Below are 25,563 nucleotides of genomic sequence, written 5' to 3' on the forward strand. Positions count from 1 at the left end.
TCTCAAGCTACTGAGATTTTTAAAATGTTCTCCCCATTTATGATTTCAAGGAGATAATATGTAAAAGACAGTGATGCCCACTGTTTTAGGGAAGACCTTCCTTCAGACTATGCTAACTTAGCCATTTCTTTTCTTCAAATATTAGTATTTGGAAAAGCAAAACAGTCTTAAATATGGTTCTGTCCTTCTCCCTTAGCACCCAAAGAAAAGGGAAGTAAACTATAGGATATAATTTTCTCAGAAATAAGAAAACCTCTTAGCTAATAAAAATCATGCTTAGGCTGCTAAACTCAATGGATGTACTTTTGTTATTCCTACAATGCTTAGCTGGCAGGTAGACCAAAAATTTGCCTTCACTGTCATTTTAAAAATGATTATCCAACATATTTTGCAGCATCTGCCTAATCCCAGTGACTTATATTTCTTTTGTAAATTTGTTCTAAGGAAAATAAACACACACCCACACCTTTGTAATAAATATGGAAGCAGTAATCATATGAAACTAGATAGAAAAATGGGTTGGGGGCATTTAGTTTGGAGCAGCATGGAGGAATTAAACTCGACGTAAATATTTTTGAAAATATTTTCTCACACTTACCCAATAAGTAGGAATAAAAATCTGCTTCATCACCATAGTGCATTTCAGACATTCAAGGAGAAATTGAATAGAGGGAAATACTGACATGTTTCCTTAATGCCCATTGGGTACTTTTGCTCCTCTTCAGGGTAACTTTTTCCTTGTTTGTGTGTGTGGATGAGGAGGTGAAAGGTGATTAGAGACAAGAATTGAATTAATTATACATCATAAACATAACATGCCATAGCTTTCCAGTCTTTAAAATCGTATCACTTTACTCATTCTAAAATACTAACCACTTTACTCTTTTATTGTGGGACCACAGCGTCCTCACACCCTCGACTGCAATGTGTGTATCCGTGCTTAAAACAAATTTGGATGTGTGGGTGCACAAACACGCATGCACATACACAGGAGGTATAGAATAAATAAATATTTATTTATTTATTTAGAGATGGAGTTGTGCTCTGTAGCCAGGCTGGAGTGCAGTAGCACAATGTCAGCTCACTGCAACCTCTGCTTCCCGGGTTCAAGCGATTCTCCTGTCTCAGCCTCCCGAGCAGGTGGGACTACAGGCGCCCGCCATCACGCCCAGCTAAGTTTTGTATTTTTAGTAGAGACGGGGTTTTACCATGTTGGCCAGGATAGTCTCGATCTCCTGACCTTGTGATTCCCCTGCTTCTGCTTCCCAAAGTGCTGGGATTACAGGCGTGAGCCACCGCGCCCCGCCAGAACTTTCTTTAAAATGTCCCTAGAAGCACCGCGTTCAGTCTGCAAGGTGCAAGAGTATAGCCAAGCCCTTTTCAAGTTGGGTAAAGGGCGCTCCATCTGGATCATCCTTGACGAACCTCCTCGTGTTCATCCATGCTGTTTTCAGTCCTCCCCAGCATTCCAGCTCCTTTCACACCTGCATCTTTCAGATGCTCGCTCTTTCCTGCCTTCCTCCCCTGCCCTCCATTTCTTATGCTTAATTGTGAGATTTGCTTCCCAGCACAAATTTTTACTTCAACTCTTTCCCCTGTTGCTTATGAGTTTTATGGTGATTTCATTTTATAATTTTAAGCTTATCATATTTTCTTAAATAATTTAATTGGGATTTTAAACTTTAGCTAGATTATAGTTACCTACAATGCCTTGAGAATATAATTTTTAAAAGTGGCACATATGCTTTCTTTATCCCACAATAGTATTCTATCTATGATTAATATGCACACATCTATGAAATATCATGTATGATACATAAACTATTCTGTATGATTGTATTTTGTATAAACTATATTAGCATGACATTTAGTTTGTGTAAAAATATGCATGTATATTTCATAGATAGCATGTGTATATTACAGAAGTGGGACCCTAACTGCATCTATATTTAGTGAAATGTCAGGATCGCGATGCTGCGGTGAACAGCATGAGCTTTCTTTCATGTCTATGTTAGGAGAGGCAGCTTCCTCCCATCAAAAGCACAGCTGGGGCAGAGGAGGGGGTTGAGAGCAAGGTTTTCTATCGATCTAATTGTGGTGACTTTTAAAGTTTAGTTTTATGGCTCTGTTGCCTCTGTCTTCAAAGTGGAGCAGCTGAAGCTCTCCCCACCCCAGACCCACCTGCGTGGCCTCGCCCATGCAGCAAGTCTTGCTTAGCTGTTCCAATCCTGGTTTTACTTGGTTTTGTATTTGCTGTTAAAGAAAAAAAAAAAAAAAAGTATTTTTAAACTCATGTTTCTTCATAGTAAAGGGAAGCTACTGTGGAGTAAACAGAAGATGAGCGTGGTACAAATTTTGGTTAAAACCGAAAACTACACACTGGATTGAGAGCTTGGGGAAGGGAGGCAGGTGGAAGGGACTGAAGGAGGTCTCTTCCCAGGAGACTGGTTCACCAGCATTCAGTTTCTCCCCCGCAGTTAGGGAAACAGAGGGAGCTTGCAGTTTCAGGCCCAGGCAGGCCTCTCTCTGGGCTTGGGGCAATGCCAGGGCTGGGGGCGAGCCTGCAGTCGGCCTTGTGCGTGGCGGCCTAACCTGTTATTTTGATTGAAACCCTAAGTGGAAACAAGCGTGGAAACCTGGGAGGAGCAGGGAGCCCCACGCAGTCCTGGGAGATGAAGCCAACATCCTACCTCGATGTGGAAGGGGGCAGTGGATTGGGCAGGGGCGGGGTCTCACAGGTCCCCCCTCTGGAGGTTGAGGTTCCCGGCCTTTGCTGGAGCTCAGGATGGGACAGGTCCCTCCTGGCAGGGAAGGGGCGCAGAAGGAGGAAGTGGGGACAAGACGAGAGAATCGCGCGCCCAGCAACTCCAGAAGGACGGAGAGGAGTGCAGGAGGGAGCGGGAGAGGGCGCAGGAGGGTCGGGAGGGCAAGAGAAGCGAGGCCGGGCCTGGAGCAGAGGAGCGGAGCCGGCTGGCGCGGGTGTCCACACAGCGGCGCTGGAGTGCGCCTTCCTGCGGCGGGGCGGGCTGCAAGCCTGAGAGCGCGCGGCGAGTGGAGCCATGTCGCCCTCCCTCGCTCTCGGGCGGGCATAGTGAGGCGCAGGCTTTGGAAAAGTTGCGGGCAGCCGGAGAGCGGAGCCTCTGCCTGCGTTCATGATAATGAGCATGGAGTCGCGGTCACAGCCCGGCTGGCTGCGGGGCGCAGCGCCCGCGAGGGGCGCCTGGGCCTCTGGGCCTCCACCGCCGCCCCGCGCCCTTTCCTGTCCTCCTCTGGAGAGGGGCGAAGGGACCGGGCGGTTTCGGAGGGAGCTGGGTTCTGGAGGGAGGGCGGCCTCTCGGCACCAGCATCTCCCGACCGCCCCGCGCCCTCCTGGTGGCTCTCCCTCTCCCCATTCGTACCCCAGGTCCTCGGGGTCTCTCTGTTGTTGCTTCAAGTTAAGCAAGAGGAGCTGGGGGCGCGGGGAGCCCAGCGCTGCAGTGCACGCGTGGCTGGGGCGCCCCGGGGCCGGTCGCACCTTCAGTCGCCCCCTGGCCTGCCTGCCTCGACCTCCGCGTCCCCTCGCACAGTCCGCTCGCGTGATACTGGGCACGCGCTGCACGACCTTCGGCGGGGCCGGAGTACCCTGAGCTCCCCGGACTCCCGCCCCCACACTCACGATCTGCGTGGTCCCCGCCCCTCCACCCTCTTCACGCGCCCCCGCCCCCTTTTTGTGTGACCACGCGACCCCTCCGGGCTGCCAGCCCCTGCCACCCAGGCGCCAGTCCTGGGCGCAGGGAGGAGGCCAGTGGGGAGGGGGCGGAGGGGCCCGGGTGGGGGAGGAGCCGCGCAAGGGGCCTGGGGGCGGGGAGCGACTAGAGCGCTCGGAATGTGTGCCGGTCTCTAGGTGGTGCCAAATTCTGGGGCCTAGGCATTTCCCTCGCTTTATGTTTTTGGTTTTTTTCCTTCCTTCAATCTCTTTGATTAGGCCGTACGTGGCTGTGGCAAGGAGTTGGGGAAAAAAGAATAAAAACAGGAAAGAGAGAAAGCACAGCCAGACCCTGGACTTCGCGAGCCGCCGGGGAGGGGGCGGAGGAGGCTGAGCCAGGCAGAGTCGCCAGCGGAGACTCGCGAGTGGCGCGCGGGAGGAGCGGCCGCCGCCGGCGCTGGGCTTGCCTTGCTGCTGCTGCTGCTGCTGCTGCCTCCCCACCGCCTTTTTTTTTTTTTTTGGAGCGGGGTGGGGAGCGGGAACCCGAGAGAGAGAAAGCAAAATATTAAAAAGCCCCAAAGACAGCCAGCAGGAGCGCGCGGTGCCCGATGGCTTCGCTGTACCAGAGGTTCACCGGCAAGATCAACACCTCGCGGTCCTTCCCCGCGCCCCCGGAGGCCAGTCACCTCCTGGGCGGACAGGGGCCGGAGGAGGACGGCGGCGCAGGAGCCAAGCCCCTCACCCCGCGGGCACAGGCGGCGGCGCCCCGGGAGCGCGGCTGCGGCGGCGGCGCGGGTGGCCGGCCCCGGTTCCAGTACCAGGCGCGGAGCGATGGTGACGAGGAGGACGTAAGAGCTTCTCGGGGGCGATGGGCAGCGGCGGGGGCTCCGGGCCGAGCGCGCAGCGACACGCGTCGGCCGGGGGCATCTGGGGCGGGGGGGATCGGGCGTCCTCCCCCTGTCCACCACTCCCCGGGCGCCCCCAGACACGCTCCGTGGCGCCAGATCGCGGTCACCGCCGTCCCGGAGGGAGCGGGTCTGTGTCTGCAGCGGTGGCGGCCGGGAGTTGGTGGCTGGTGAGAGTGGGGTTTGGGTACTGCGCCTGCTGGGATCTGGAATTCGCCGTGCGTTCCCTGGAAGCGCGGATGTCTGTTTTTAACAGCATGCTGCTATGGTTCCTAAGGAGAGAATTCGATCGGCCTGTGATTACGAGTTGGTTTATATTTATTTCGTGCTCCAGGAACACAGTCTCAGGCACCTTCTCTCCCTCCCACTTGTGTTTGGAATGTCTTCATCGTGCACCTCCTCGCCTACCCACTCTGTCCCTTGACTCAAATGCATCTCGCTCGTTCCTCTTACTTCTCCTAGACACTTTCCCCCCCAGCGGTGGTGGTGGTGATTATCTTTTCCGGAAAAAAAAAAAAAACCAAAATACTGGCATCTGAGCCCCAACCCTCTGTCCCAGTTGCTGAGAGACCTCAGGCCGTGTCTGTCTCCCTCCCAGCCTTGGACTAGCACCTCTGCCTTAGGCCGCGTTCAGTGAAAACTTCTCCAAGAGCACATTTCCTGCTCTTCATGGGGCTGGAAGCTTGGGTTTCAAAGATTGGATTTGTACATCACCCTAGTAACCAATGACTCATGCAGGACAGGAGCCGGACCTTAGATGGATGAGTTTTACCTCCTGTGGATCCCTTTCAAGGATGCAGAGGGCTGCTAGAACTTAGAAGGGAGGAAACTGTGCTTTTTCTTTGAGGCCTTCTTTTCCCAGGGAGAAGAGAAAAATCCCCGACAGACTCTCAGACAAACAGATCTGGCTTGGCTGGTACAGCTCTTAGAACAGTTAGGCTGTGTTGGGTCATAGAAGTCATGGTGTGTGCCTTTGAGGAGTTTCACAACTGCATCTTTTAAGCAAGGCTGTGCAGTCCTAAGGTTCCCACTGGACTCTCACTTAGTCTACCCTGACATACCCAGGGCAGTACATTGAACAGGAGGTTTTGGTCATTACCTCTCTGCAGCCTCCAGCCACGCTATTTCCCTGTTTGATATTTCTTTAGTGCAAGAGTTGTGTTTGGGTCGGCGGGCGGGAGGCGAGACGTTGAGTAACTTCCCAGGGACAATTCCTAATTACCAGATATTATGAAATCAGTGAGTTTTTGCTGTTGTTACTGGTAGTTTTTGTTTTATGAATGAAGGATGGGGAAACTTTACTGGAAATCACAAAACTTTGTGGGAGATGTGGTTTGCATACACACAGGTACACACCCTCTACAGCCCTGCATCAGAGCTTGCGTGAAGTTTTCTGATTTTCTCCTGCATCATTTCCAGACTCCCCAGTTCAATAGAGGGATCTCCAAGGCATGTTTCTCACTTTGGTGGGCCAAGTCCTGAGGGAAGTGGACAGATTCTTCAGTTGTCTGGTTCAAGGAACTAGAATTCTTTGGCGAATGGTTTAGTTGGGGGAGGATGAAGGGTTCTGGAGGATTAAACTACTGAGAGTCTTGGGGAAGACAGTTAAGTTGCAATGCAAACAGGAAAAATGTACTTTTTTGCCTTAAATCTGACTTAAAATTGTTGAATTGTGGATGTTTGGAGTGAGACCAATGTGCCGTTTTGTTTTGTTTTGTTTTTTTTCTCAACAGGCTCTAGGTGTCGCTAGGAGAAAGGAAAGGCAAGAGCTCTGAATTTTGTTTCAGATGGTCTCCATCTTTTTTTAAAAAAATCTTAACTTGGAGTAGACATGTCCTTCTTTTCATTGTGACATGTGTCTAGAAATGATTCTCAGATAAACACAGGTGTCCTGAGAAATCAAGGGTATAACATGTACATTTTTTTAAATGGGGCTCTAAACAGTATCTGTAACTTAGATGTAAGTCCTGACATCATGCTTCTTTTTTCTGGAAATACGCAATGTGTGTGGGTGGGCGTGTATTGTGTGTTTATATAGTATACTTCCTATATATATATACACACACACACATACATACACACACACATATACTTGCCCATTATCCATACATATATATCCAGCACACCTCTACAAAATGCATTGCACATATGTCCTTTAAGTTTAAATTCTATACTTAAACTCATAACACAGGCTGAATGTTGCATCCTTTAAAAACAACAGCAAACTTTCATGCACTCCTCTTAGAAAAGTTACTCAGAATAGGAGAAGTTATGCCCGCAAATTTACTAAAAGATAGATGAACATATCAACCACATTTCCTCCAGGAACAAAAACGTCAATTTGCTTAAAGTGTATTGAAAAAAAAAAAAGAAGAAGAAGAAGACATTAGGTACAAAAACTGCCTTTTAGATACAGATACTTGCCAAGACTGAAGAATCTTGAGTAATCATTTTGCTACCCAAATTTCAAGCTGAGGATATGCAATGAATTAGGAACACATTGCATTTTATTTATTACGTGTCTTGCAACTGCTGACAACCTCAAGAGAAACCGGGGCTTTCCTTTACAACATCGACAAGCAATTGGGAGCGCGCCTTCGGTGGGAGCTGTCTGAGGTGCTGAAACCTTTTCTTGGCTTAGCGCAGGAGAAACCTCCATCACTCTTGTCTTTGCAGTCCTGATCCCAAGGGAAGACTGTTCCAAGGCACAGAAACAGCTCTGCTGCCTTGGTCACTAAGATGATGGTAAGCAGCATACCTTTATAATCCTTAGGGCTTTGTACCTCTTTTCTGGAAATCGAGAATATAGTGCTTGACTTCTGTGCATGTGTGTACACCTACACGCCTGAGTATGACTGAGATGGGCAATTACCCAGCCACACCCAAATAAAATTTACAGTAGTCTAACAAGGCTAACACAGAAAAATAAAATGCGGAGGTAGAATGGCTGGCATTAATAATGCATGGTCTAAATGCACAAACTACACAGGCAACAAAGGGACTTCCCAGCTGTGTGGCTCCACAGGACAGCCTATTTGGGGTGGGTCAGTACTAACATGCAAAGTCTGACTTCAAAATAGAAATAAAACCAGAGAGTCTTTTCTGTCCACTTCTTTGTAAATCTTAGATTTATTTAAATATAGTCAATTACTTGGGCAACTCCTCTGAGGAATCAATAGCCGTTCTGATTTAAAATTCATTGTGTAGGTTTAAAAATAAGTTGACTCTTAAAGGAATTGTTGCTGGAAGTGACTTTTAGTGGAATTTATTAACTTTCATTTGAATTAGCTGTGGCTAATTTTAAAATACTGAACTTTGTCATCTGCCTGCTTGAACATTTCTTTTTAGTTTTTTAAAGGGCTTTGGAGGCCTTCTGTGCCATTAGAGCAGTAGTTTTGTTAAGGTTATACAGTGTGTTCCTGTATCCTTCATTTTCAGTGACACATGGCATCTTAACAATACAAAGGTTGTGACAACAGGATTTTAAAACCACAAATTGGTTAAAACTGGGATAGATGGACAAATTACTGCGCATGATGCCCACCAGCCTTGGCAGGGCCAATTTCATCATCCTGTATGTCTTCGGCAACCGACCCATCTTTTTTTCTCCACCTTGGTTTTTCATTGGTATAATGTCAACATTCTCTTAATATGTCCTTGGGATCTATCAACTTTATGATTTCTTAACTAGCTTCCCTCCACAAATATGTTTATATACTCTATCACTTTTCTTCTGTTTCAACTGTAATTTAAAAAATTTTTAATTTCACATGATTTTCCTCATAAATGAGAAAAAGGCTAAACTGTCTACTTGATCTCATTATTCTCATCACTAATAGGACCAGGGCTTGGTGTACTCGCCTACAGAATAGCCATGGATATTGCAGGGATGTGGAGAGTTGGAATGTTGTCCTCTCCTCATCCCAGTGGCACCTACGAAGTGGGTGCTGTGAGGCCAGGTACTGAGAAGTGCTCAGTGAATACATGCTGCTGCCATTACTAATAATAATACCCCTTTGTCTCTACTCCTTCAGTTCCTTCTTCTTTACCTGAAGGTAGAAAAAAAAAAGATTGGCTTCATTGGCCTCTACCACCAGCTCTGGCTACTATCCTGTTTTTCTTTCTTATTTTATTATCCAACTTCTCAAGCAAGGAGTCTACTTCCTTGTTAACAATTCTCTTTTCCTCATCTTGCTTGGATGCAAACATCCATTCTGTACCGTCTTGACTACAGAAACTGCACACAGAATGTCATTGATGTCCTCTTAGTTACCTGATATAATGACCTGTCTGATTCCTCCTTGCTCTTGATGTTGTTCCAGCTCTTGCTCTTGATGACTGTCACCTGCTTGTCCCGCTTTTGTATCTTGTGTTTCTCTCAATGTTACATGAACTTAATCTTTGAATTCTTTGGTGGATCATTTTCTCTTCCTATCCTTTATGTAGGAAGACTGAAGAACCTGCTACCTTCCTAAGGTTTGGTCTCCAGTATTTTATTTCTTACCTTTCTTGCTTTCTTCTGAAGGTAAATGGTCTCCCTTTATAGAAGGGAGTCAAACACATTCTGCAGTGTCTACATTAGAAGATGGTTAAAATAACTTTGCTGCCCCAATGTACATCTCCTAGCATTTCTTCTGAAGGTAAGTTGCTTTTCTGTTTTACAGAATTGGAGGATTCTGGGATTGCAGGGACCTTGGGGATCCCCATCTTGATCTCTCTTCCAAGCTTTTCTACCACAGGTCAAGCAGCTACAAGATCATTTTTGTGGTGGTGACAAGATATTCACACAGAATACATCCCTGACTTTATTGATCATTTCCCCTCTTTTATATCTGCTTATAGCAAGTAACTTTCCAGCCTAATCCCTTTATTTCTGCTACTAGCATTTCCATTTCCTCCACATCTTTGCATGACACCCAATGTTTGTAAGCATGCACAAGTTGCGTTCTCCTAATGTCTTGGTTTCTTTCTTGTCACATTAAGTATTTCACTAGATGAACTTTACAGCCCCCTTGTGGTCCCATAGTGCTGCATAATAGCACCCTGCTGGATGCTGTCTTCCTGAAAATTTTTTTATTGTATTTCAAAATAAGGTGAACACATAGAAAGTGTTCAGTCACTTCAGAATAAAGTGAACACATAGAAACCATAAACCAAAACAGCGTCACAGTGAATGCTTTGGTAAAGTGAATAATCAGTTAACTTACTAAATGTAATTCCATCTCAGTAAAGAATTTGCTGAAATTGTATCTATAGCAGAATTATACACAATTCTGATTATTATTCCAGCCCAGAGAATGCAATCATAATAAGGAAGTTGTCTCTGTGACAAGTAACATATTGACGCACACAATGAGGCTGTGCTGGCTGAATGATGGCTGCAGGCAAGTATAGCATCAGAAATACCTTACCTCTGCATTGCACCTGGTGACTTTCAAAGCCCTGCCACATGTGTCTCATTTCACCTTCACAGTTACCTGGGCTAGGGAGGATAACTATAACCTAGAGCTAGTCTTTTAGCTTGAAATATTAGTAAGGGTAAGCCTCATTTCTTTTCATTTGGATGGGTCAGTTGTCACTTGTGACTTAGAGCAAACACATTTCAATGTGTTCACAAGCCTTTGCTCTCTGGAGCCAGACAAGAAAGTATGTTTGTGAAAAAGCAACAATATATCTTCCCAGCGGATTTGAGTTCTGTGTTCACAGGACAGGATTTCCAGGTAGCGTGCGTGTCTGTTTTCCATGGAATGCCTCCTTTCATTGCTGCCAGTGCACTTTTCCATTCTTTACTTGTATATGGTACCTCTAGATTTAATGAGAGCTAGAGCATTAGAATAACATCATATTAATGCATATTTTTGACAGTGGAATCAACTCATTTTCCCACATAAAATTAATATTGTAATGTCACTAGGTAGACAGGAATTTTTCTAGATGTTGGGTTTTGGACATGATTTCCATCATAAAATAGAGCTTTTATATTTCTTACCCAAAGCTTTTTCTCCGTTAGGGTCAGAATGATTAGTGAGTTTAATTTTTACAAGCAACTGGCAGGAGTTGTTGAGTAAGATATACATGCTGATTGTATATAACCCTGTTCCTTTTAATTACTCTGATGATAACAATGCATTAATCAAGCACATGAGAAATGCTTCTCTGCAATATACAATATTGGTCCCTTTCACAGAGCATTGCCTATACAAATAATAGTCACTATAATCTTTTTAAAATTAAATTCTGGTTAATAAATCTAGTGTTAAGGGCATGAGTATCCACATGCCAGGTTATGATTTGCTTCCATTTCAAGCACATTGGTTTCATTTTATACACAGGTAAAAAAATAATAATAATCAGCCTTTCTCATGAACAACTTCTGGAACATTTATCTCTAAAATGATCTAACATTATGAAAATAGCTGACATCGGAAAATGTTAAAACTGACATCTAAATGTATAAGTGAGAAGACTACAGGTAATTACGTGAATGGTTTTAAGGATATAGTTTGTGTTTTTTGGACCTCAGGAAACTTCAGCATCTCTTCTCACACCTGCGTTCTTCTTAGCATATTTAGCTGTATCGTAATTGAGTTGGGGAATTATATCACTGAGTTTAAAAAATGTATGAACATTTTAAAATGTAACAGTCTAAAATATTTTGGTTCTAAATGGGTGTGCTAATTGCTGAAGCAGAAAATAAACCACAATTTTGCCAGAATAGTATAAGATTTTGCCCTGACTTGGTTTCCTCAATAGTTTTACTTTTTTCCCCTTATAAATGACTTCCTGTGTTTTCCAGCAGCACCCACATCTATCTGAAGCACAGTACATGTTTAGTTTTGTCCCATGGCTGATATATATGTATATCATGATACTTATATGTGTGTATATACATATACATATGTCATGCATATGTATAGACATGTATACATATATAAACATGCATACACACATATTTTATAGGAAGATCAGAAGCACATAGGCCCATGAGGTCCAGATGGTAGAACTCCCGGCGGTGGCAAGACATTGAGGAATATCCTGCTTCCCAGAGTTGGGGCATCTGAGTTGACAGTGGAGAATATGTATTAATAGCAGGCATTGGGGGAGGGGAGCTAAAGAGGAACACAAGCCGGGGATGTAAGAATCCTTGCAGAAATGGAGGAAAGACGGAGGGTCCTACAGGTTCAACTAGATGGTTCTCAGGTCCTGAAACAGCCTTTATCTTTAAAAACAAAAGGCCAATTTTACTACTTTACTCATTCAGCTGTGCATATATAAACCACTTGAAGACATTTGGAATGTAATGAAATCATCCTAGCAATATGCCTGATGAAAATGAGAAATATATATACACACATACACATTTGTTTAATTCAAAAGAAACTTAAGGATTTTCCGGGTTATCAAAGTCATTGTAAAATCCAATTTTTAATTGTCTATAGTGTTTAGATTTCATTCTGGCATCAGCTTTTAGATAATTTGGGGTCAGATTTAACAATGCCTATGTTATGGGTTATGGCATTAAAAAAAGATGGAATAGGGATATAGGTATCTTCCCACCTTGGAAATGAGAAAACCAATGAATCCTTTCTCTCTCCTGTTGTTCACTATTGTTGGGAGATTTCTTGTAAAGGCGGAACTACTGGAATTGAGGCAGCAGCTTTCATGCAGCAATGGGATCTTTGTTAGATTCTCCATAATATATTGATATAATTGTATGTATCCATTACATGTGATACACATACTATATTTTAAATGACATCAGTTAGAAGGAGAGCATGGATGGGATACAGTGGGAGCATTGAGAGAGCAAGGCATTGAAGGTGGAGGAGCACCAGCGACAGTCACTGGCCTCCGTCTCCCTAACCATTTTGTCTACAACACTCCTCTTTCTAAACTGTATTCAAACTCTGGATATGCCTCATGCCAAATCCTATTTAATAATTCTTAACCATTAAAAACCTAAACTTGAGAAATTTCTATAAAAGTCTTGAGAGGTGAAGTTATTTTCTATTTTTGAAGATTTTTAGAGTTGTCGGGTATTTACAACCTCTGGAGGTAGCCCAGCCCTGACATAAGTAGCTCTGATTATTAGAGACTTATTGGAGGTACCTGCCTTCTTCCCAGCCTCTCTGTAGCTCCTGCGCATGGACTGTCATTTTTCCATGGCTTCCGAGGAAGGGCAGCGGCATCCTCCTGCCTGAAGCAGACAAAGTCACATAGTCCTGTGTCCTCCCTTCTCCTTGTCCTCCTGCTGCCAAAGAACCACAGAGTCCCCTCAGCACCCTGACCAGCCTCCCCAGGAACATTCATGGAGGGAATGGAGGTGGTTTTTAGGACACCTGAGTTAGGTTAAATAGCACCTAGCTACTTTCCCAGGTGAGCTGTTAGGTCTTCATCTTCAGACTCGTTCTATCTTTTCCAATTTGCAAAAGCACACCCTCATCACCAGGTTTGGGTAAAATGTGCCTCAGCTCATAGCTGAATCTGGGGAATCCCTCTGCTGGGGCGCCTGCTCCATGCTTCCTCACACTCAGCATGCACTGCCAGCTAGAGCATCCTTTCCGGGGAAGCAGGCCCAGCTAAGACTCATCTGAGGATAACTGTTAGGTGGAGGGTGGGAGAGGAGATGCCAGAGGGCTGCAAATACAGAAACAGAGCAGCGTATCAAGTTTGGTTCAGGCTTTTCCAAGCTTGAACTCAAGCTAAGTGTTTGGAGAAGACTGACTTCTCACCTAGGTGGGTGTGGGGGTTGTGAATGTGGCTCTGCAAACATCTCCAGGTCTGTGGCACCCGGGGGCTGGTGCTCCCCCACCCCCTCACGTGGGTGTGGCTGTGCGATTCCTTTTGGCTGATGAGATGGTAGCCCTTCTAAGTACAGGCTTTAAAAGCCAGCGTGTGATCTCTGTCTGTCATGGAAACCAGCAATATTCCAGAGAATTGCTGCTGCACAAGCCAGATAGAAACTTTAGCTAGGGTAAATCGTTGAAATTGTATCAGTATGGAAGAGCCTAGCCTGTGCCGCCTGCTGCGTAGGATAAATACTAATGCAGATGAGTGTCCATTCCTTTTTGGGCCTCGAGTGCATCCTCCTCTATGGGCAAGATCAGTGGTCTCTAAATTTCTGTGGAGAGTGCATTCTTCCTTCCTGCATTTTGCTTAAAGCTTTTCTCTTCCCAAAGAGACTGAAATGCAAGTTGGCCTGAGGAAGGCACCCGACCTTGGAGTGTGTGGGTCTCAGGAGCTCCTTTCTTTAGAGAGCATGTCTTGTTAGGTGGGAGGGAACAGAACAAGAAGGTGCTGATTTCCTGGAAGGCAGGTGCTTGCATTCACTGGGTTTGTGGAGTTTGGGATCAGAGTACAGGAAGGGGCAGCAGGAGAAGGATGGTATAGGCAGATTGCTAGCTAGTGATGATGAAAGCAAGCGCTGCAGTCTTTGGAATGTTTCTAAGGGTAAGAAATGAGGCTTCTGGGCCTTGGCCTAGAGACCCTGCAAGGCAGAGAAGTCAAGGATCCCACAGGGAGGCTTTCCAGGGTGGAAGGTCCCCAGTGTGGAAAAAAAATTCTATATACCCTAATCCGTGGTACAAGCTGTGCTCTTCCATTTTATGTGGATTCATGACAAGATTATTTCCAATTTAGAAACTGAAGGTTACATGTCATCTAAATAGTAGGAAACATTAGCAGAAACATATAGCTTCAGCAAAAAATTCTTTCTCCCCCAATTAGTGTCCTGATGGTTGCCATTGAATGTCCATTTTGTATGTGGAAAGGGTGTCATGGATTTCTCTTCCTTCTTTCCAGGTTTTTAGTTCCTCTGAATGGATAGGAAATTCAACCCCTAAATTTCCCTACGTCTGGAGAGCTGTCAAAAGGAGAGGGGACATTGTTTCTATGGAAACAGGAGCTGCTGTGATAGGCAGGGGCCGCTGGGCTCCTTGTTGGGCGACTGGCCTTGCTGAATGCGAAATCATCAATACGCTTCCTCATTGTCCTCAGGCTCCAGTGAGATCATATCAATTGGCAAGGCTGCTTTTTTCCGTAGGTACAAGAGAGCACCTGAGCAGAATCTTAACATTCCTTCTGCACGTGCTGGTGGATGATCTTTTTAATCCTGCTGCCTCTGGTCCACAGGAAAAATACAGTCCTGTTTGTGTAGCCTGCACTTGGGCTAATCACAGTGTCTCCAAAGCAGGGGAGGATCTTGAGTGGTCATTTCTGGCCCTTGTGTCCACCACCCCACTATGTATCCCACACCTGAGGGTCATGTTCCCACTTTAACAGGACACCCAGAAAAACTTGCCTCATTATTATCCAGGTGCTGCTTCCCTCTCGCCCAAGTCCAATCAAACTTGTTGCAGCCTCAGTTCATTTCCTTGGGGTTCTAACCTTACTTAAGACATGCACTTTTTTTTTTTTTTTTTCCAACAGGGTCGCCCAGGCTGGAGTGCAGTGGCACAGTCTCGGCTTCCTGCAGCCTCAACTTCCTAGGCTTAGGTGATCCTCCCACCTAAGCCTCCCGAGTATCTGGGGCCACAGGCACACACCGCCATGCCAGGCTAATTTTTGTACTTTTAGTAGAGATGAGGTTTTGCCATGTTGCCCAGGCTGGGACCTTCACTTTTTAGGGTACCCTTGCCACTGATAGGATCTGCCTCCATCACTCCCCAGGTTGTGAACCATGCAGGGGTCTCTGGTTTCAGAGCAAAAGCCACAGTTTCTGTAATAATGTAAAGGCGCAACATCATCCATCTCGTGGCCACTCCTCCTGCCCCCGCCATCTGTCTGACTGCACCTCCTCCTACTCTGAGCTCAGGGCTGCCTCGCTGTGCCCTGATCATGCCAGGCACAGCAGGCTCTCACCCGAGCTGCTCACACAGTGGCTACCCCATCTACTCAGCCTTCTTCCCCTGCGTCCAACTGCCTGGCTCCTTCATGCCCTCCACTGAAGCCTTAGCTCCAAGGTCACTTTCTCAGTGACATCTCTGCTGACCACCTGTGTAAAATGGTAGTTCCTGATACTCCTCACCCTGCCCTCCTTTGTTTTTCTGTCACCACAGCATTTATCACCTCCTAATATTTTATACAATGTACTTATTTTGCCTCCTTTTATTTCTGTCTTGCCCCTGATTGGCTGAGCCAGTTGTAAGGCTCTTTGGCCATTTTCTCTCTGACATGTCTCGGTGCCTAGCACAGTGCCTGATGCATCAAAGTTCTCAAGAAATATTTGTTGAATGAGTGAATGAATGAATGGAATCCTACCTGAAAAATCTTTGATCACTTCTATCTAAATAATCACCATTCTCTTAAACCTGTTTTCCAGACATTTGCTGAAACTGAAAGAGTTCTGAAATTAGGACTTTGACCCTTCTGTGTGGGTGCTTACATGTGTCTACACGTGGATTCTCCTGGTGTCAGGATTTTATTATTGCATGATTCTGGGCAGGCTCTTGCTGCCTGTCTGACTTAAAAGTACAGCTGAGCAGACAAAGGAATTACTAGAGAAACAGTAGAATTCATTTCTGTGGACCTGCTTAACTTATCTAATATTTGGTATTTGCAATATTTTGTATTTCTTTTCTGAACGAAAACAAGTATACGTGCAAATTTTCTACGTATGACTACTTTGTTGATTTTGTTGTAGTTATCAAAGAAAGTAGTAGACAAGAAGGTCTCATAAGGAAAAATGCAAGTCTTTGAGAAGAGACACATTGCTATAAATATAGCAATGTGACCAGTTGTTTTTGATTAGACATTTGCATTACCTAATTCTCAATATAACACAAAGAAAAACATCACAGCTTCTTTTTTCATGATACTGTGATCATTTCTTTATCTGGCAGGTAGGAAGTCAAAAAAGAGTGGTTCTGAACTATATATCATTAGAGAAAAACTAATGTTCCCAGACCATAAAGGTACAGTTTTTGCCTGAAAAAGTGTTCCTGGATTCTGTAATCTATTTGAAATTGCCTGAGGCTCTTTAGCTTTCTACAGCATACATTTTTATGATAATACGATCAGCACTCTCTGGCACTCAGGATGGTGCTAGAACACGGACTGAAATCTTTATCTTAGGGCTACCTACGTGCAAGATGACCTGGAGAACTCACCTTTTTGGGCTATATCAAGACTCCTGCAGCACTTCCAGTCAAGTCACTGAAATTAAATATGCAAAAGAAAGATTTACAATTTCTGTTTTCTGTTGCCAGATAGTGTTGGGAAACAAATCTGTGTTTCGGGTGCTTTTACAGCCACAGCAAAGTGTGCTGAACTGTTTAACAACTGTGGAAGAGTTGAACCACACCCTCCAGTTTGCATATGGGGGTGTCAGGCCGCGTGTTGAGCAGGTAATCAGAGAGCCACAGGCAGGTTGCATCATTCATCTAAAGACACAGTGATAAGCATATGCAGTGCTGGAGCTGTCCAATGATACCAAAGTGCATGCAATTAGATAAAGATAATACAGCAGATGATAAGCAGATGCGTAGCCATGGGTGATTAGCTCTCTGACCACTGGGTTTATGTAGGCAAAGTGCCTCAGAATACTTAAGACCACTAGACTTAGAGAAATACATTTTCTGCTGCCATCACATCAGCAGCATGAATGCAAGTTAATGTGTCAAAGCTCCAAAGCTTGGTATCCAGTCTGAGTCCAGGGAAAAGAGGGGGCCAATGGTGCGTATGAAAAGCCACCGCACACAAAACTGGCCGGATATTGTGGGCCAGCTCTCTACCCCTGGAGGAATAATGGAGCTGAGGGGCACCTGCAGAGCTGCCAGCTATCAGCAAAGCAGCCCAGGCGAGGAGTCCACATGGCTGATTCTCTGCCATCCCTCGCTTTGTGTATCCAATAGGCCCATAAAGTCCTCAGCAGTGACTGAAAGTGATCATGGTAGGGTGATGTCAGGGTCATTCCAGGCCACTGCCTCCATCTTCTCACTCTGTGGATCACGGTGACTCAGAACAGACAGATGACCTGAAAGGAGGCTTTAATGGGGTTGAGGGAGGCTGTGCTTGAGGAATGAGGACACTGGGCATTTGGGCAGGGGTCTAAAGTGAGAAACCATAGAGGAGAGAGCAGAGCAGATAGAAATGGGGTGTGGGAAAATCTGGGGAACCAGTGGAATTCAGCACTATTAGAATTTTTCCTGGGGCTGCCCAGATACGACAGATCCATTTAATGTGGTGCAAACCAGGGAGCACCTACTCTAACTGGCTCACCACAGTCAGATCCCAGGCTGTGGTTCTTGCAGCCATGACCTTCGAACTGTGCTTCCCAGAGTCATGGTGTTCCTGATGGGAGTCGCCGAAGGAAGGAAGCAGGAGATGGCACCAACAGAACTCCGGAGTCTCTTTAAAGCAGCTGTGCTTTCTAAATAATTTACCTGTGTATATAACTTCAAATGAAAAAGATGATTTTGGTATTAAATGAGGTCTATCGGAGTAACAGCCAAATTACTCAATAAGCTCACAGATATCCAGCAGGGTTGTGTAATGAGATGTTCTTGTTACAATTTATAAAGGTCTTGCCCTTGGAATTCCATCAAACCTGCACCTAATGCCCTGATTATGGCAAACAAGAACCACATTATTATTTGAGGCTGAACGAAGGGCCCTTCCAAGGTACTCCACATCGGAAACCAAGAGAGCACAGTGGTTGGGCTGCTGGCTCCACACTCAGCCCCCTGAACCTGAATACTGAGTCTGTCTATCATTTACCAGTTGCTTAACCTTAAAGCATAGCTGAGGGCCAGGCGCAGTGGCTCACACCTGTAATCCCAGTGCTTTGGGAGGCTGAGGTGGGTAGATCACGAGGTCAGGAGATCGAGACCATCCTGGCCAACATGTTGAAACCCCATCTCTACTAAAAATACGAAAAATTAGCTGGGCGTGGTGGCACATGCCTATAGTCTCAGCTATTTGGGAGGCTGAGGCAGGAGGATGGCTTGAACTCAGGAGGCGGAGGTTACAGTGAGCCAAGATCATGCCACTGCACTACAGCCTGGTGATACAGTGAGACTCCATCTCAAAAAACAAACAGAAAATAAAAATAAAAATAAAATAACCGAGTTTGGGTTTCACTTTCCTCATTTATAAAGCAGGGAAAAGAATTGGAGTATTTTTGACATTTTGGCTTATTTGGCTTCACAGATGAAAGGGAGGTAGGCGGGTAGTTGGTTCATGTAAAACGATCAGAACAGCACCTAACATGCCACAGACCAATGGCAGTGTGGTGACTGGATCCAGCTGTATTTGCTAACAAGGATGGGAGATTGGTGTGCCCTTGGTGCAGAGCTGGCCTAGGGCTGGCAGTGAGGAGCGGAAAGAAATGCCATGCCACCCAGTGGTCACGTGTGCACTGATAATGTTACCGTAACCCCATGTATTTATAATTGAACTGTGATCTCGACAGGTAGATTGAATAATTCAGTTATGAGCAAGTGGGAATTTGGGTAACATGGATTCCCAAGGAGCCACAGTGCCTCTCAGTCAAGAGCTCCTTGGTGGGGCTTTGGGCCCCAGACCCCAGCCCTGCTGAAGACTCCTCCAGGAAACATGCAGAATGCAGTGGACGAAATGTGCCCTGCCACTGGTAGACGGAAATCGTAACACCCAATGTGGTGGTAGTTGGAGGCAAGACATTTGGGAGTTCATGAGGGTGAAGCCTTCATGAATGGAATTAGTGTCCTTTTAAAAGAATGTAGAAGGGCCGGGTGCAGTGGCTCACACCTGTCATCCCTTTGGGGTGTTGAGGTGGGAGGATTGCTTAAGCCCAGGAGTTTAAGACTAGCCTGGGCAACATGGTGAAACCCCGCCTCTACTTAAAATACAAAAACTAGCCAGGCATGGTGGCACATGCCTGTAATCCCAGCTACGAGGGAGGTGGAGGTGGGAGGATCGTTTGAGCCTGGGAGCTGGAGATTGCAGTGAGCTGAGATTGTGCAATTGCACTCCAGCCTGGGCAACAGAGGGAGACCATCTCAAAAACAGACCAAACCAAACAAAACCCAGAGAGCTCTCCAGCTCTTTTCCTGCCCTGAGAGAACATAATTAGAAGGCAGCTGGTCTGCAACCCAGAGGAGGTCTGTCCCTAATGAGAACCCCACCAGGCTGGCACCTGGACCTGGAGATTTCAAACCAGAGGCCTGGGTCAGGCAGAGGAGGAAGTTCCACAGGCCCCAGTGCCATCCTGGGAATCTGTCACATCAACAGCAGACCCAAGCCACCCCCAGGGCTGCTTACCAAGATCTTCCTGAGCCACATGCTTTAGAATTAAACTAGAAAACTGTTGCTAAAAATGTAAGTTTTTGAGTTCATTTTATGATTGACAATTTGAAATACTGTGTAACGTTACATAGTAATCAATAAATAACTTTTCCCCAGAAGTGGTCAGAAGAGGCCCAACTAAAACCCACTGGAAATATTATCAAGAATCTCGATGTTAGGTGAAGAGAAAACACAAATACAGGTGATCCAGCTTGAGAATTTGTTATAACAGGACACCTTAACAAGTACAGTCTGACAAAACACAGGAAGAAAAAAGTGTGGAGTCCTTGGAGCTATTTAGGGAAACAGTGTAAAATTGCCCAGATATGGATTTGATTACAATAGTTACAAAGAAGCAGAGAGTACTGTAACTCCAATTAAAAATCTTGAACCCACTTTTCATTATGTTTCTCATAAGATTTCACTTTAACATAATTCCTGACTCTTAACTACCTATGTCTCTATTACCAATTTCATTGGCAACTTCTCTTTTGGTTTAAAATATTCCAGAAGTCTCTTCCTTCAGTCTGCAAAACCCAGGTAAATGGAGACCTGATGGAGTGTGGGATCCTTGGGGATGCTAATGTGTGTTTGAAGTGGTTTCTGCCCCTCATGAGGCTGGGAACGGTTCACTCAAATGGGGCAAGGGAGACCGTTGTGGCTTCATGGATCAAAGGGAGGCAGGTGGGTAGTTCCAGATTACACAGCATTCTGGCTGTGGTTCTTCTCACAGAACAGTTGAGGAAGCTAATTAGTATATTTCTTCTACTCAACTCAGGCTTGACTAGTGATACCCAGCTTTTCCATGACACTCCTCACACATATACCATTCACACACTCACACCTACACACACGCCACACATCACACACACCAAGCAAATTTCCACACTGCCACACACCACACACACACACACCTACACATGCGTCACACACCATGCATACTACACATCACACACACACTCACACATATGCACCACACTTCACAAACACACCATGCAAATTCCCACACCTTCACACATGTCACACCACACACCTACAAATCCCTCACCACAAACACACTCACACCTATACACAGCCCACACACACCACATATCACACAAATCCTCACACCTCCATACACCCACACCACACACATCACAAAAATCCCCATACACTCCCCTACACACATTTCTCAGACACCTACCACAGACACACACCTACACACATGACACACACAAACCTACAAATCCCCCCCACAGCACACACATCCTGTCACACACCACACACACCCTTATCTGCCACACACCTCCTGCCACACATACACATAACACCATGAGTTCCAGAGTCATTGCAGGCATGCACACAGATAGATGTCTAGCAGATTGAGGACCCCGAAGCAGGGTAACGGGCCACCCTTTAAATTGAAAGTGTTGCTGGTGACCAGAGGTCATTGAGGCCTTCACCTGAGGTGCTTTCCTTGGGGTGAGGACAGCTGGACTCGACAGGCCGCTCTGCTCTGGTCTCTGCTGGGACCCAGGGTGCGCAGCTGGGGCAGCTTCCTAGGATGCATATGTCCTGTGGGGACAGAACAGACAAATGCCAGGGAGCCGATCTCTCAGTGGCCACGGGCAGCGGTCCCCTGAGATCACTAACCTCAGAGCGGTTCATCAGCTAGTGTACCAGGACATGCAAACCAGTAGACATAGAAATAAAAAGGTGGCAACGTAAGGCTTTCTCAAAATGCAACAAAGAGAATCAGAATTGTATTCGAGGAGTCCTTTGAAAATTTTCTAAAAACTCAAAAATTATCAGGATCAGAAAACTTTGAAAATTGACCCAATGGGTCAGTGAAAGCCTAGGAAATGTATCCTCTCTGGTGGAATACCCACATGGCCTGAGACATCTTGGGGTCTTGCTGCTGTCACCGGGGGTTCTAGGTTTGCCTGTTGGCTGTTCACTTCCCAGGAGCAGATGTGTAGTGGGTGTCACCTGGAGACCCTGTAGCAGCAGTGAGCATTTGGCTTCCTGTCTGAGGTGGTTTCTTTGTTTGTTTGTTTGTTTGTTTGTTTGTTTGTTTTTGAGATGGAGTCTCACTCTCACCCAGGCTGGAGTGCAGTGGTGTCATCTTGCCTCACTGCAACTTCTGACACCCGGGTTCAAGCAATTCTCCCACCTCAGCCCCCTGAGTAGCTGGGACTACAGGTGCCTGCCATCATGTCCAGCTAATTTTTGTATTTTTAGTAGGGATGGGTTTCACTATGTTGGCCAGGCTGGTCTCAAACTCCTGACCTCAGGTGATCCACCTACCTTGGCCTCCCAAAGAACTGTGATTATAGGTGTGAGCCACTATGCCCGGCCTGAGCTGGTTTTACCCACAGCTAAGTGCATTCAAAGCATAAATATTCACACAGAAGGGCATTCCCAAGGAGGCGTGCACCAAAATACTTTGAGAGGAGGAACACATCTAAACATGCTGAAGAAAATGCTTCTCTAATTAACCCAGCTCAACTAAAAGGTAAGGTGCAAATTTCAGTGAAGCCAGGCCACAGCAACAAGGGAGAATCTGCCCATGTTTGGAAAAGCTCCTAATAGCTCTTAGAGCCTTGCTTTTAGGTATGAACATTTCCCATATTTCCTTTTATGATGCCATTCTAGCTCAACGTTGAAAAGGCAGAGCACATCTGATTGTTCTGAGTAATCAGTAGCTCCTGGCATTATTCCTAGTCTCTATGGCTCCAGGACTGGCCTATTCTCACATTCATAGACTTCAAATAAAATTTGTTGACTAGTGGAATATAAAATTTCACTTAAAAATACAATTATGAAGAACCTAATTTAATCCAATTCTTTAACATCAGTAATGTGTATATATACTTAGCTGTCTGCTTTACAGTTCCTTTGAAATAAGATTGGGTCCTAGTTAACACAGAGCTTAGAGGAAACTGGGGGGGCATTTTCCAGGTTGTCCTTTTAAAATCATGACTCGTACAGAAAGGATTTCATGGTCAAAAAGTTTGGGAAACATTGAATTCTTAAAGCTTATCTTACTGGCTTTAAATGAGAGTTTCACAATGAATATCAGAGCATTAAGTAGATGTATTTATGGCAAGATTTCTCACTTACCTGTGTCACTTTGTCATGGTGACATATTTTGGGAGCAGATACTCTGTGCCACACCCCACTCAGCAGGAAAGTAGATCTTCATTCCTGACTCATGACTATTCTGGTTACTTTACATCATATCTGGGTTAATAATAAGTCTGGCTCTCTCTTACTGTATTATTTTTCCAAGGCTGCTGTGATAAAATATCACAAGCCAGTGGTTTGTTGTCTCACAGGTTTATTGTATCACAGTTATGGAGGCTGGAAGGTCAAAATCAGGGTGTCAGCAGGGCCATGCTCCCCTTGAAACCTGTAGGGGCGATCCTTCCTGATCCCTTCCAGCTTCTGGTAGCCCCAGGCCTTCTTTGGCTGGTAGCAGCATCACTCTAATCTCTTCCCATCATCTTCTCATGGTTACCTTCTCCCTGTAAGCCTCTTCCCTCTTTAGAAGGACACCAGCCATATTGGATTATGGGAACGTCCTATTCCAGTATGACCTCTCTTTAACTAATTACAGCTACAAGAACCGTACTTCCAAATAAGGTCACATTCTGGAGTACCAGGACAGCATCTTTTTTAGGGGAAACAATTTGGCTTATCTCACTGACATCCTGACTTTTTTCTTTAAGCATCTAATTTTTTGGTTATTTTAGACTGTTTTGGCGGGTCACCACCTATCCTGTTGGAATTTCAGGGAACAATATGTTCGTCTCTAACTTTGACTCATCAAATCTGCACAGTGGATCAAGCATTTCATCATTATTGTTCTTTAAACAGGAAATGGATGTTCATTCATTGGACCTTGATCTTTATTGCCTTGATTGATCATCGATCTTTTATAAATTTGACGCACCTCATCTGCACAGTGGATCAGTTATTGATCATTATTGCTCTTTAAACAGGAAATAGATGTCCACAAATGAGTTACCACCATGTGGCTCCAAGGAATGACAGCAAAAGGCTCTAGACACAGGGGCATCTAACCATTCTTTTCTGTAGGTGCCTCCCTTCATTCCCCAAGGATTTCTAACTGGTTCTGTTTTGAGATGCTGGATGCCATGTTGATCTGGGAATCAAGGCTCAGCTGACTGCCTGGCAGTGAAACCAGGAACACACATCCCACACTGTTCTGTGTGCAGATAAGCAAGCCTCTGGCAGGGCCATGTTGACAGAGGAAGCATGGTTTTACCTATAATTCTTACTTCCTTCTTCCTATCCAAAATAGATTGCAGACATGAGTGTTGGGGAAATTAGAAAATGAAATAAAGTTAGATAGCTGTCAGACTGTATACAGAAAACCTGAGTATTCTTGCTGTCATGACATGGAGGTGTCTAGAATCTATGAAAGTATCAAATGACACCATACTGATGCTGAGAACCAGTGTTGGCATCATTAGTGGGCCTCGTTACTTCTCCGTTTGCCTCCAAAGAGTGAGGTCTGGGATCCTGGGAAGCAGAGCCATAGGTTTGCCTGTTGACCATTCACTTCCCAGGAGCAGATGTGCACTGGGTGTAACCTGGAGACCCAGCAATGGCAATGGGCACTCGACTCACAGCCTGAGCTGATTTTACTCACAGGTCACTAGTCACTGGAATGGGATCAAGTGACCTCAGTCCTCACGTAGGGGATGGAGTCTCTCAGCAAGCCAGTCCTAACCTGTCTATTCCAAACCTATATTCGGAGGGGTGGCCGGGGTAGTGCCAGATGCCACCTCTGGTCTTGGCTTGCTGTGGTGGTGAAGTACAGGTGCACTGACAGAAGTGGGACCCAATGGCAAGCCAAAGGTCTTAGGGCTGCAGGGAGACTGTTTACCTCCCCTCCACCAGCACCGCCCACACCACTCGCCATCGTCCTGGCTGAATGCTGTTTTTGTTCCTATGCTAGCAATGGCCAGACCCTAACTAGAGTTCCCATCGGAGTGTTTTAGTGCTGCAAATGCCTGGCAATGAATATTTCTTTGTTCAACAACACTTTGCCCCTCTTCCTTTGCTTATTGGGGTACAGCTTTGACTCTGCGATTTTAGTAGAATCTTTTAGAGGAAGGAACTTCATTTTATGGCCCCTTTTCCTGAGAGTCACCCTAATCATCCAGTCTAGGTTGAATGTCACGCTGGCATGCTCCCAGAACCCCTGGGTGTATGCTGGAAGTGCTTAACACATCTCGGCGGAGACCGTCTGTCTCTCCTCTTTCTTCTCTGCTGGAATCTGAGCTTCTGGAGGGCAGAGGCTGCAGCTCATCCTCAGGGGTCTCCAGGATGCCACCTGTGCCTGTTGTGTGGTGTGGCACAGAACGTGTGCTGCCAGGCTCTGCTTGTGATACTGTTTACTCATTAGTTCACCTAACAAACAGGAATGGGGAATGAGAGCATAAATAATAAATTCCCAAGGCCAAAAATGAAGAAGAAGATGAAGAAGGAAACTCTGCAACTGCATCCTCAAAAGGCACCCACAATGCTGCTGACATTTCTCCATTATTCATTATTTCCTTCCCAGACACCTCATTTCATACTGTGTCCAATTTAAACGAAATGAGGTTATTTTTAAGACGTGTCCTTTCATAAAGCAACAGCTACCTCCCTCTCGGGGCTTCTAGTTAGTTCCCAGGCAGTGGATAAAATTTGTGTTTG

General features: G+C 45.5%; 1 protein-coding gene across 7 annotated transcripts in view; it reads left to right on the plus strand.

Moving 5' to 3' along the window:
* Nucleotides 1-25,563, plus strand: part of DPP6 (dipeptidyl peptidase like 6) — a 1,166,688-nt gene that overhangs the window by 288,569 nt on the left and 852,556 nt on the right. The window contains exon 1 of one of the 7 annotated variants that reach the window (XM_010368146.2): nt 3,863-4,533. The exons of 5 other annotated variants lie outside the window; for them this stretch is intronic. In XM_010368146.2, the coding sequence (XP_010366448.1) occupies nt 4,294-4,533 (240 nt within the window). In that variant the 5' untranslated portion in view covers nt 3,863-4,293. Of the gene's footprint in view, nt 1-3,862; nt 4,534-25,563 lie in introns of those variants that run through there. One more of the 7 variants, XM_030933149.1, reaches the window with a different exon arrangement.

This window comes from Rhinopithecus roxellana, chromosome 6, assembly GCF_007565055.1.
Source record: "Rhinopithecus roxellana isolate Shanxi Qingling chromosome 6, ASM756505v1, whole genome shotgun sequence".
NCBI lineage: Eukaryota > Metazoa > Chordata > Mammalia > Primates > Cercopithecidae > Rhinopithecus > Rhinopithecus roxellana.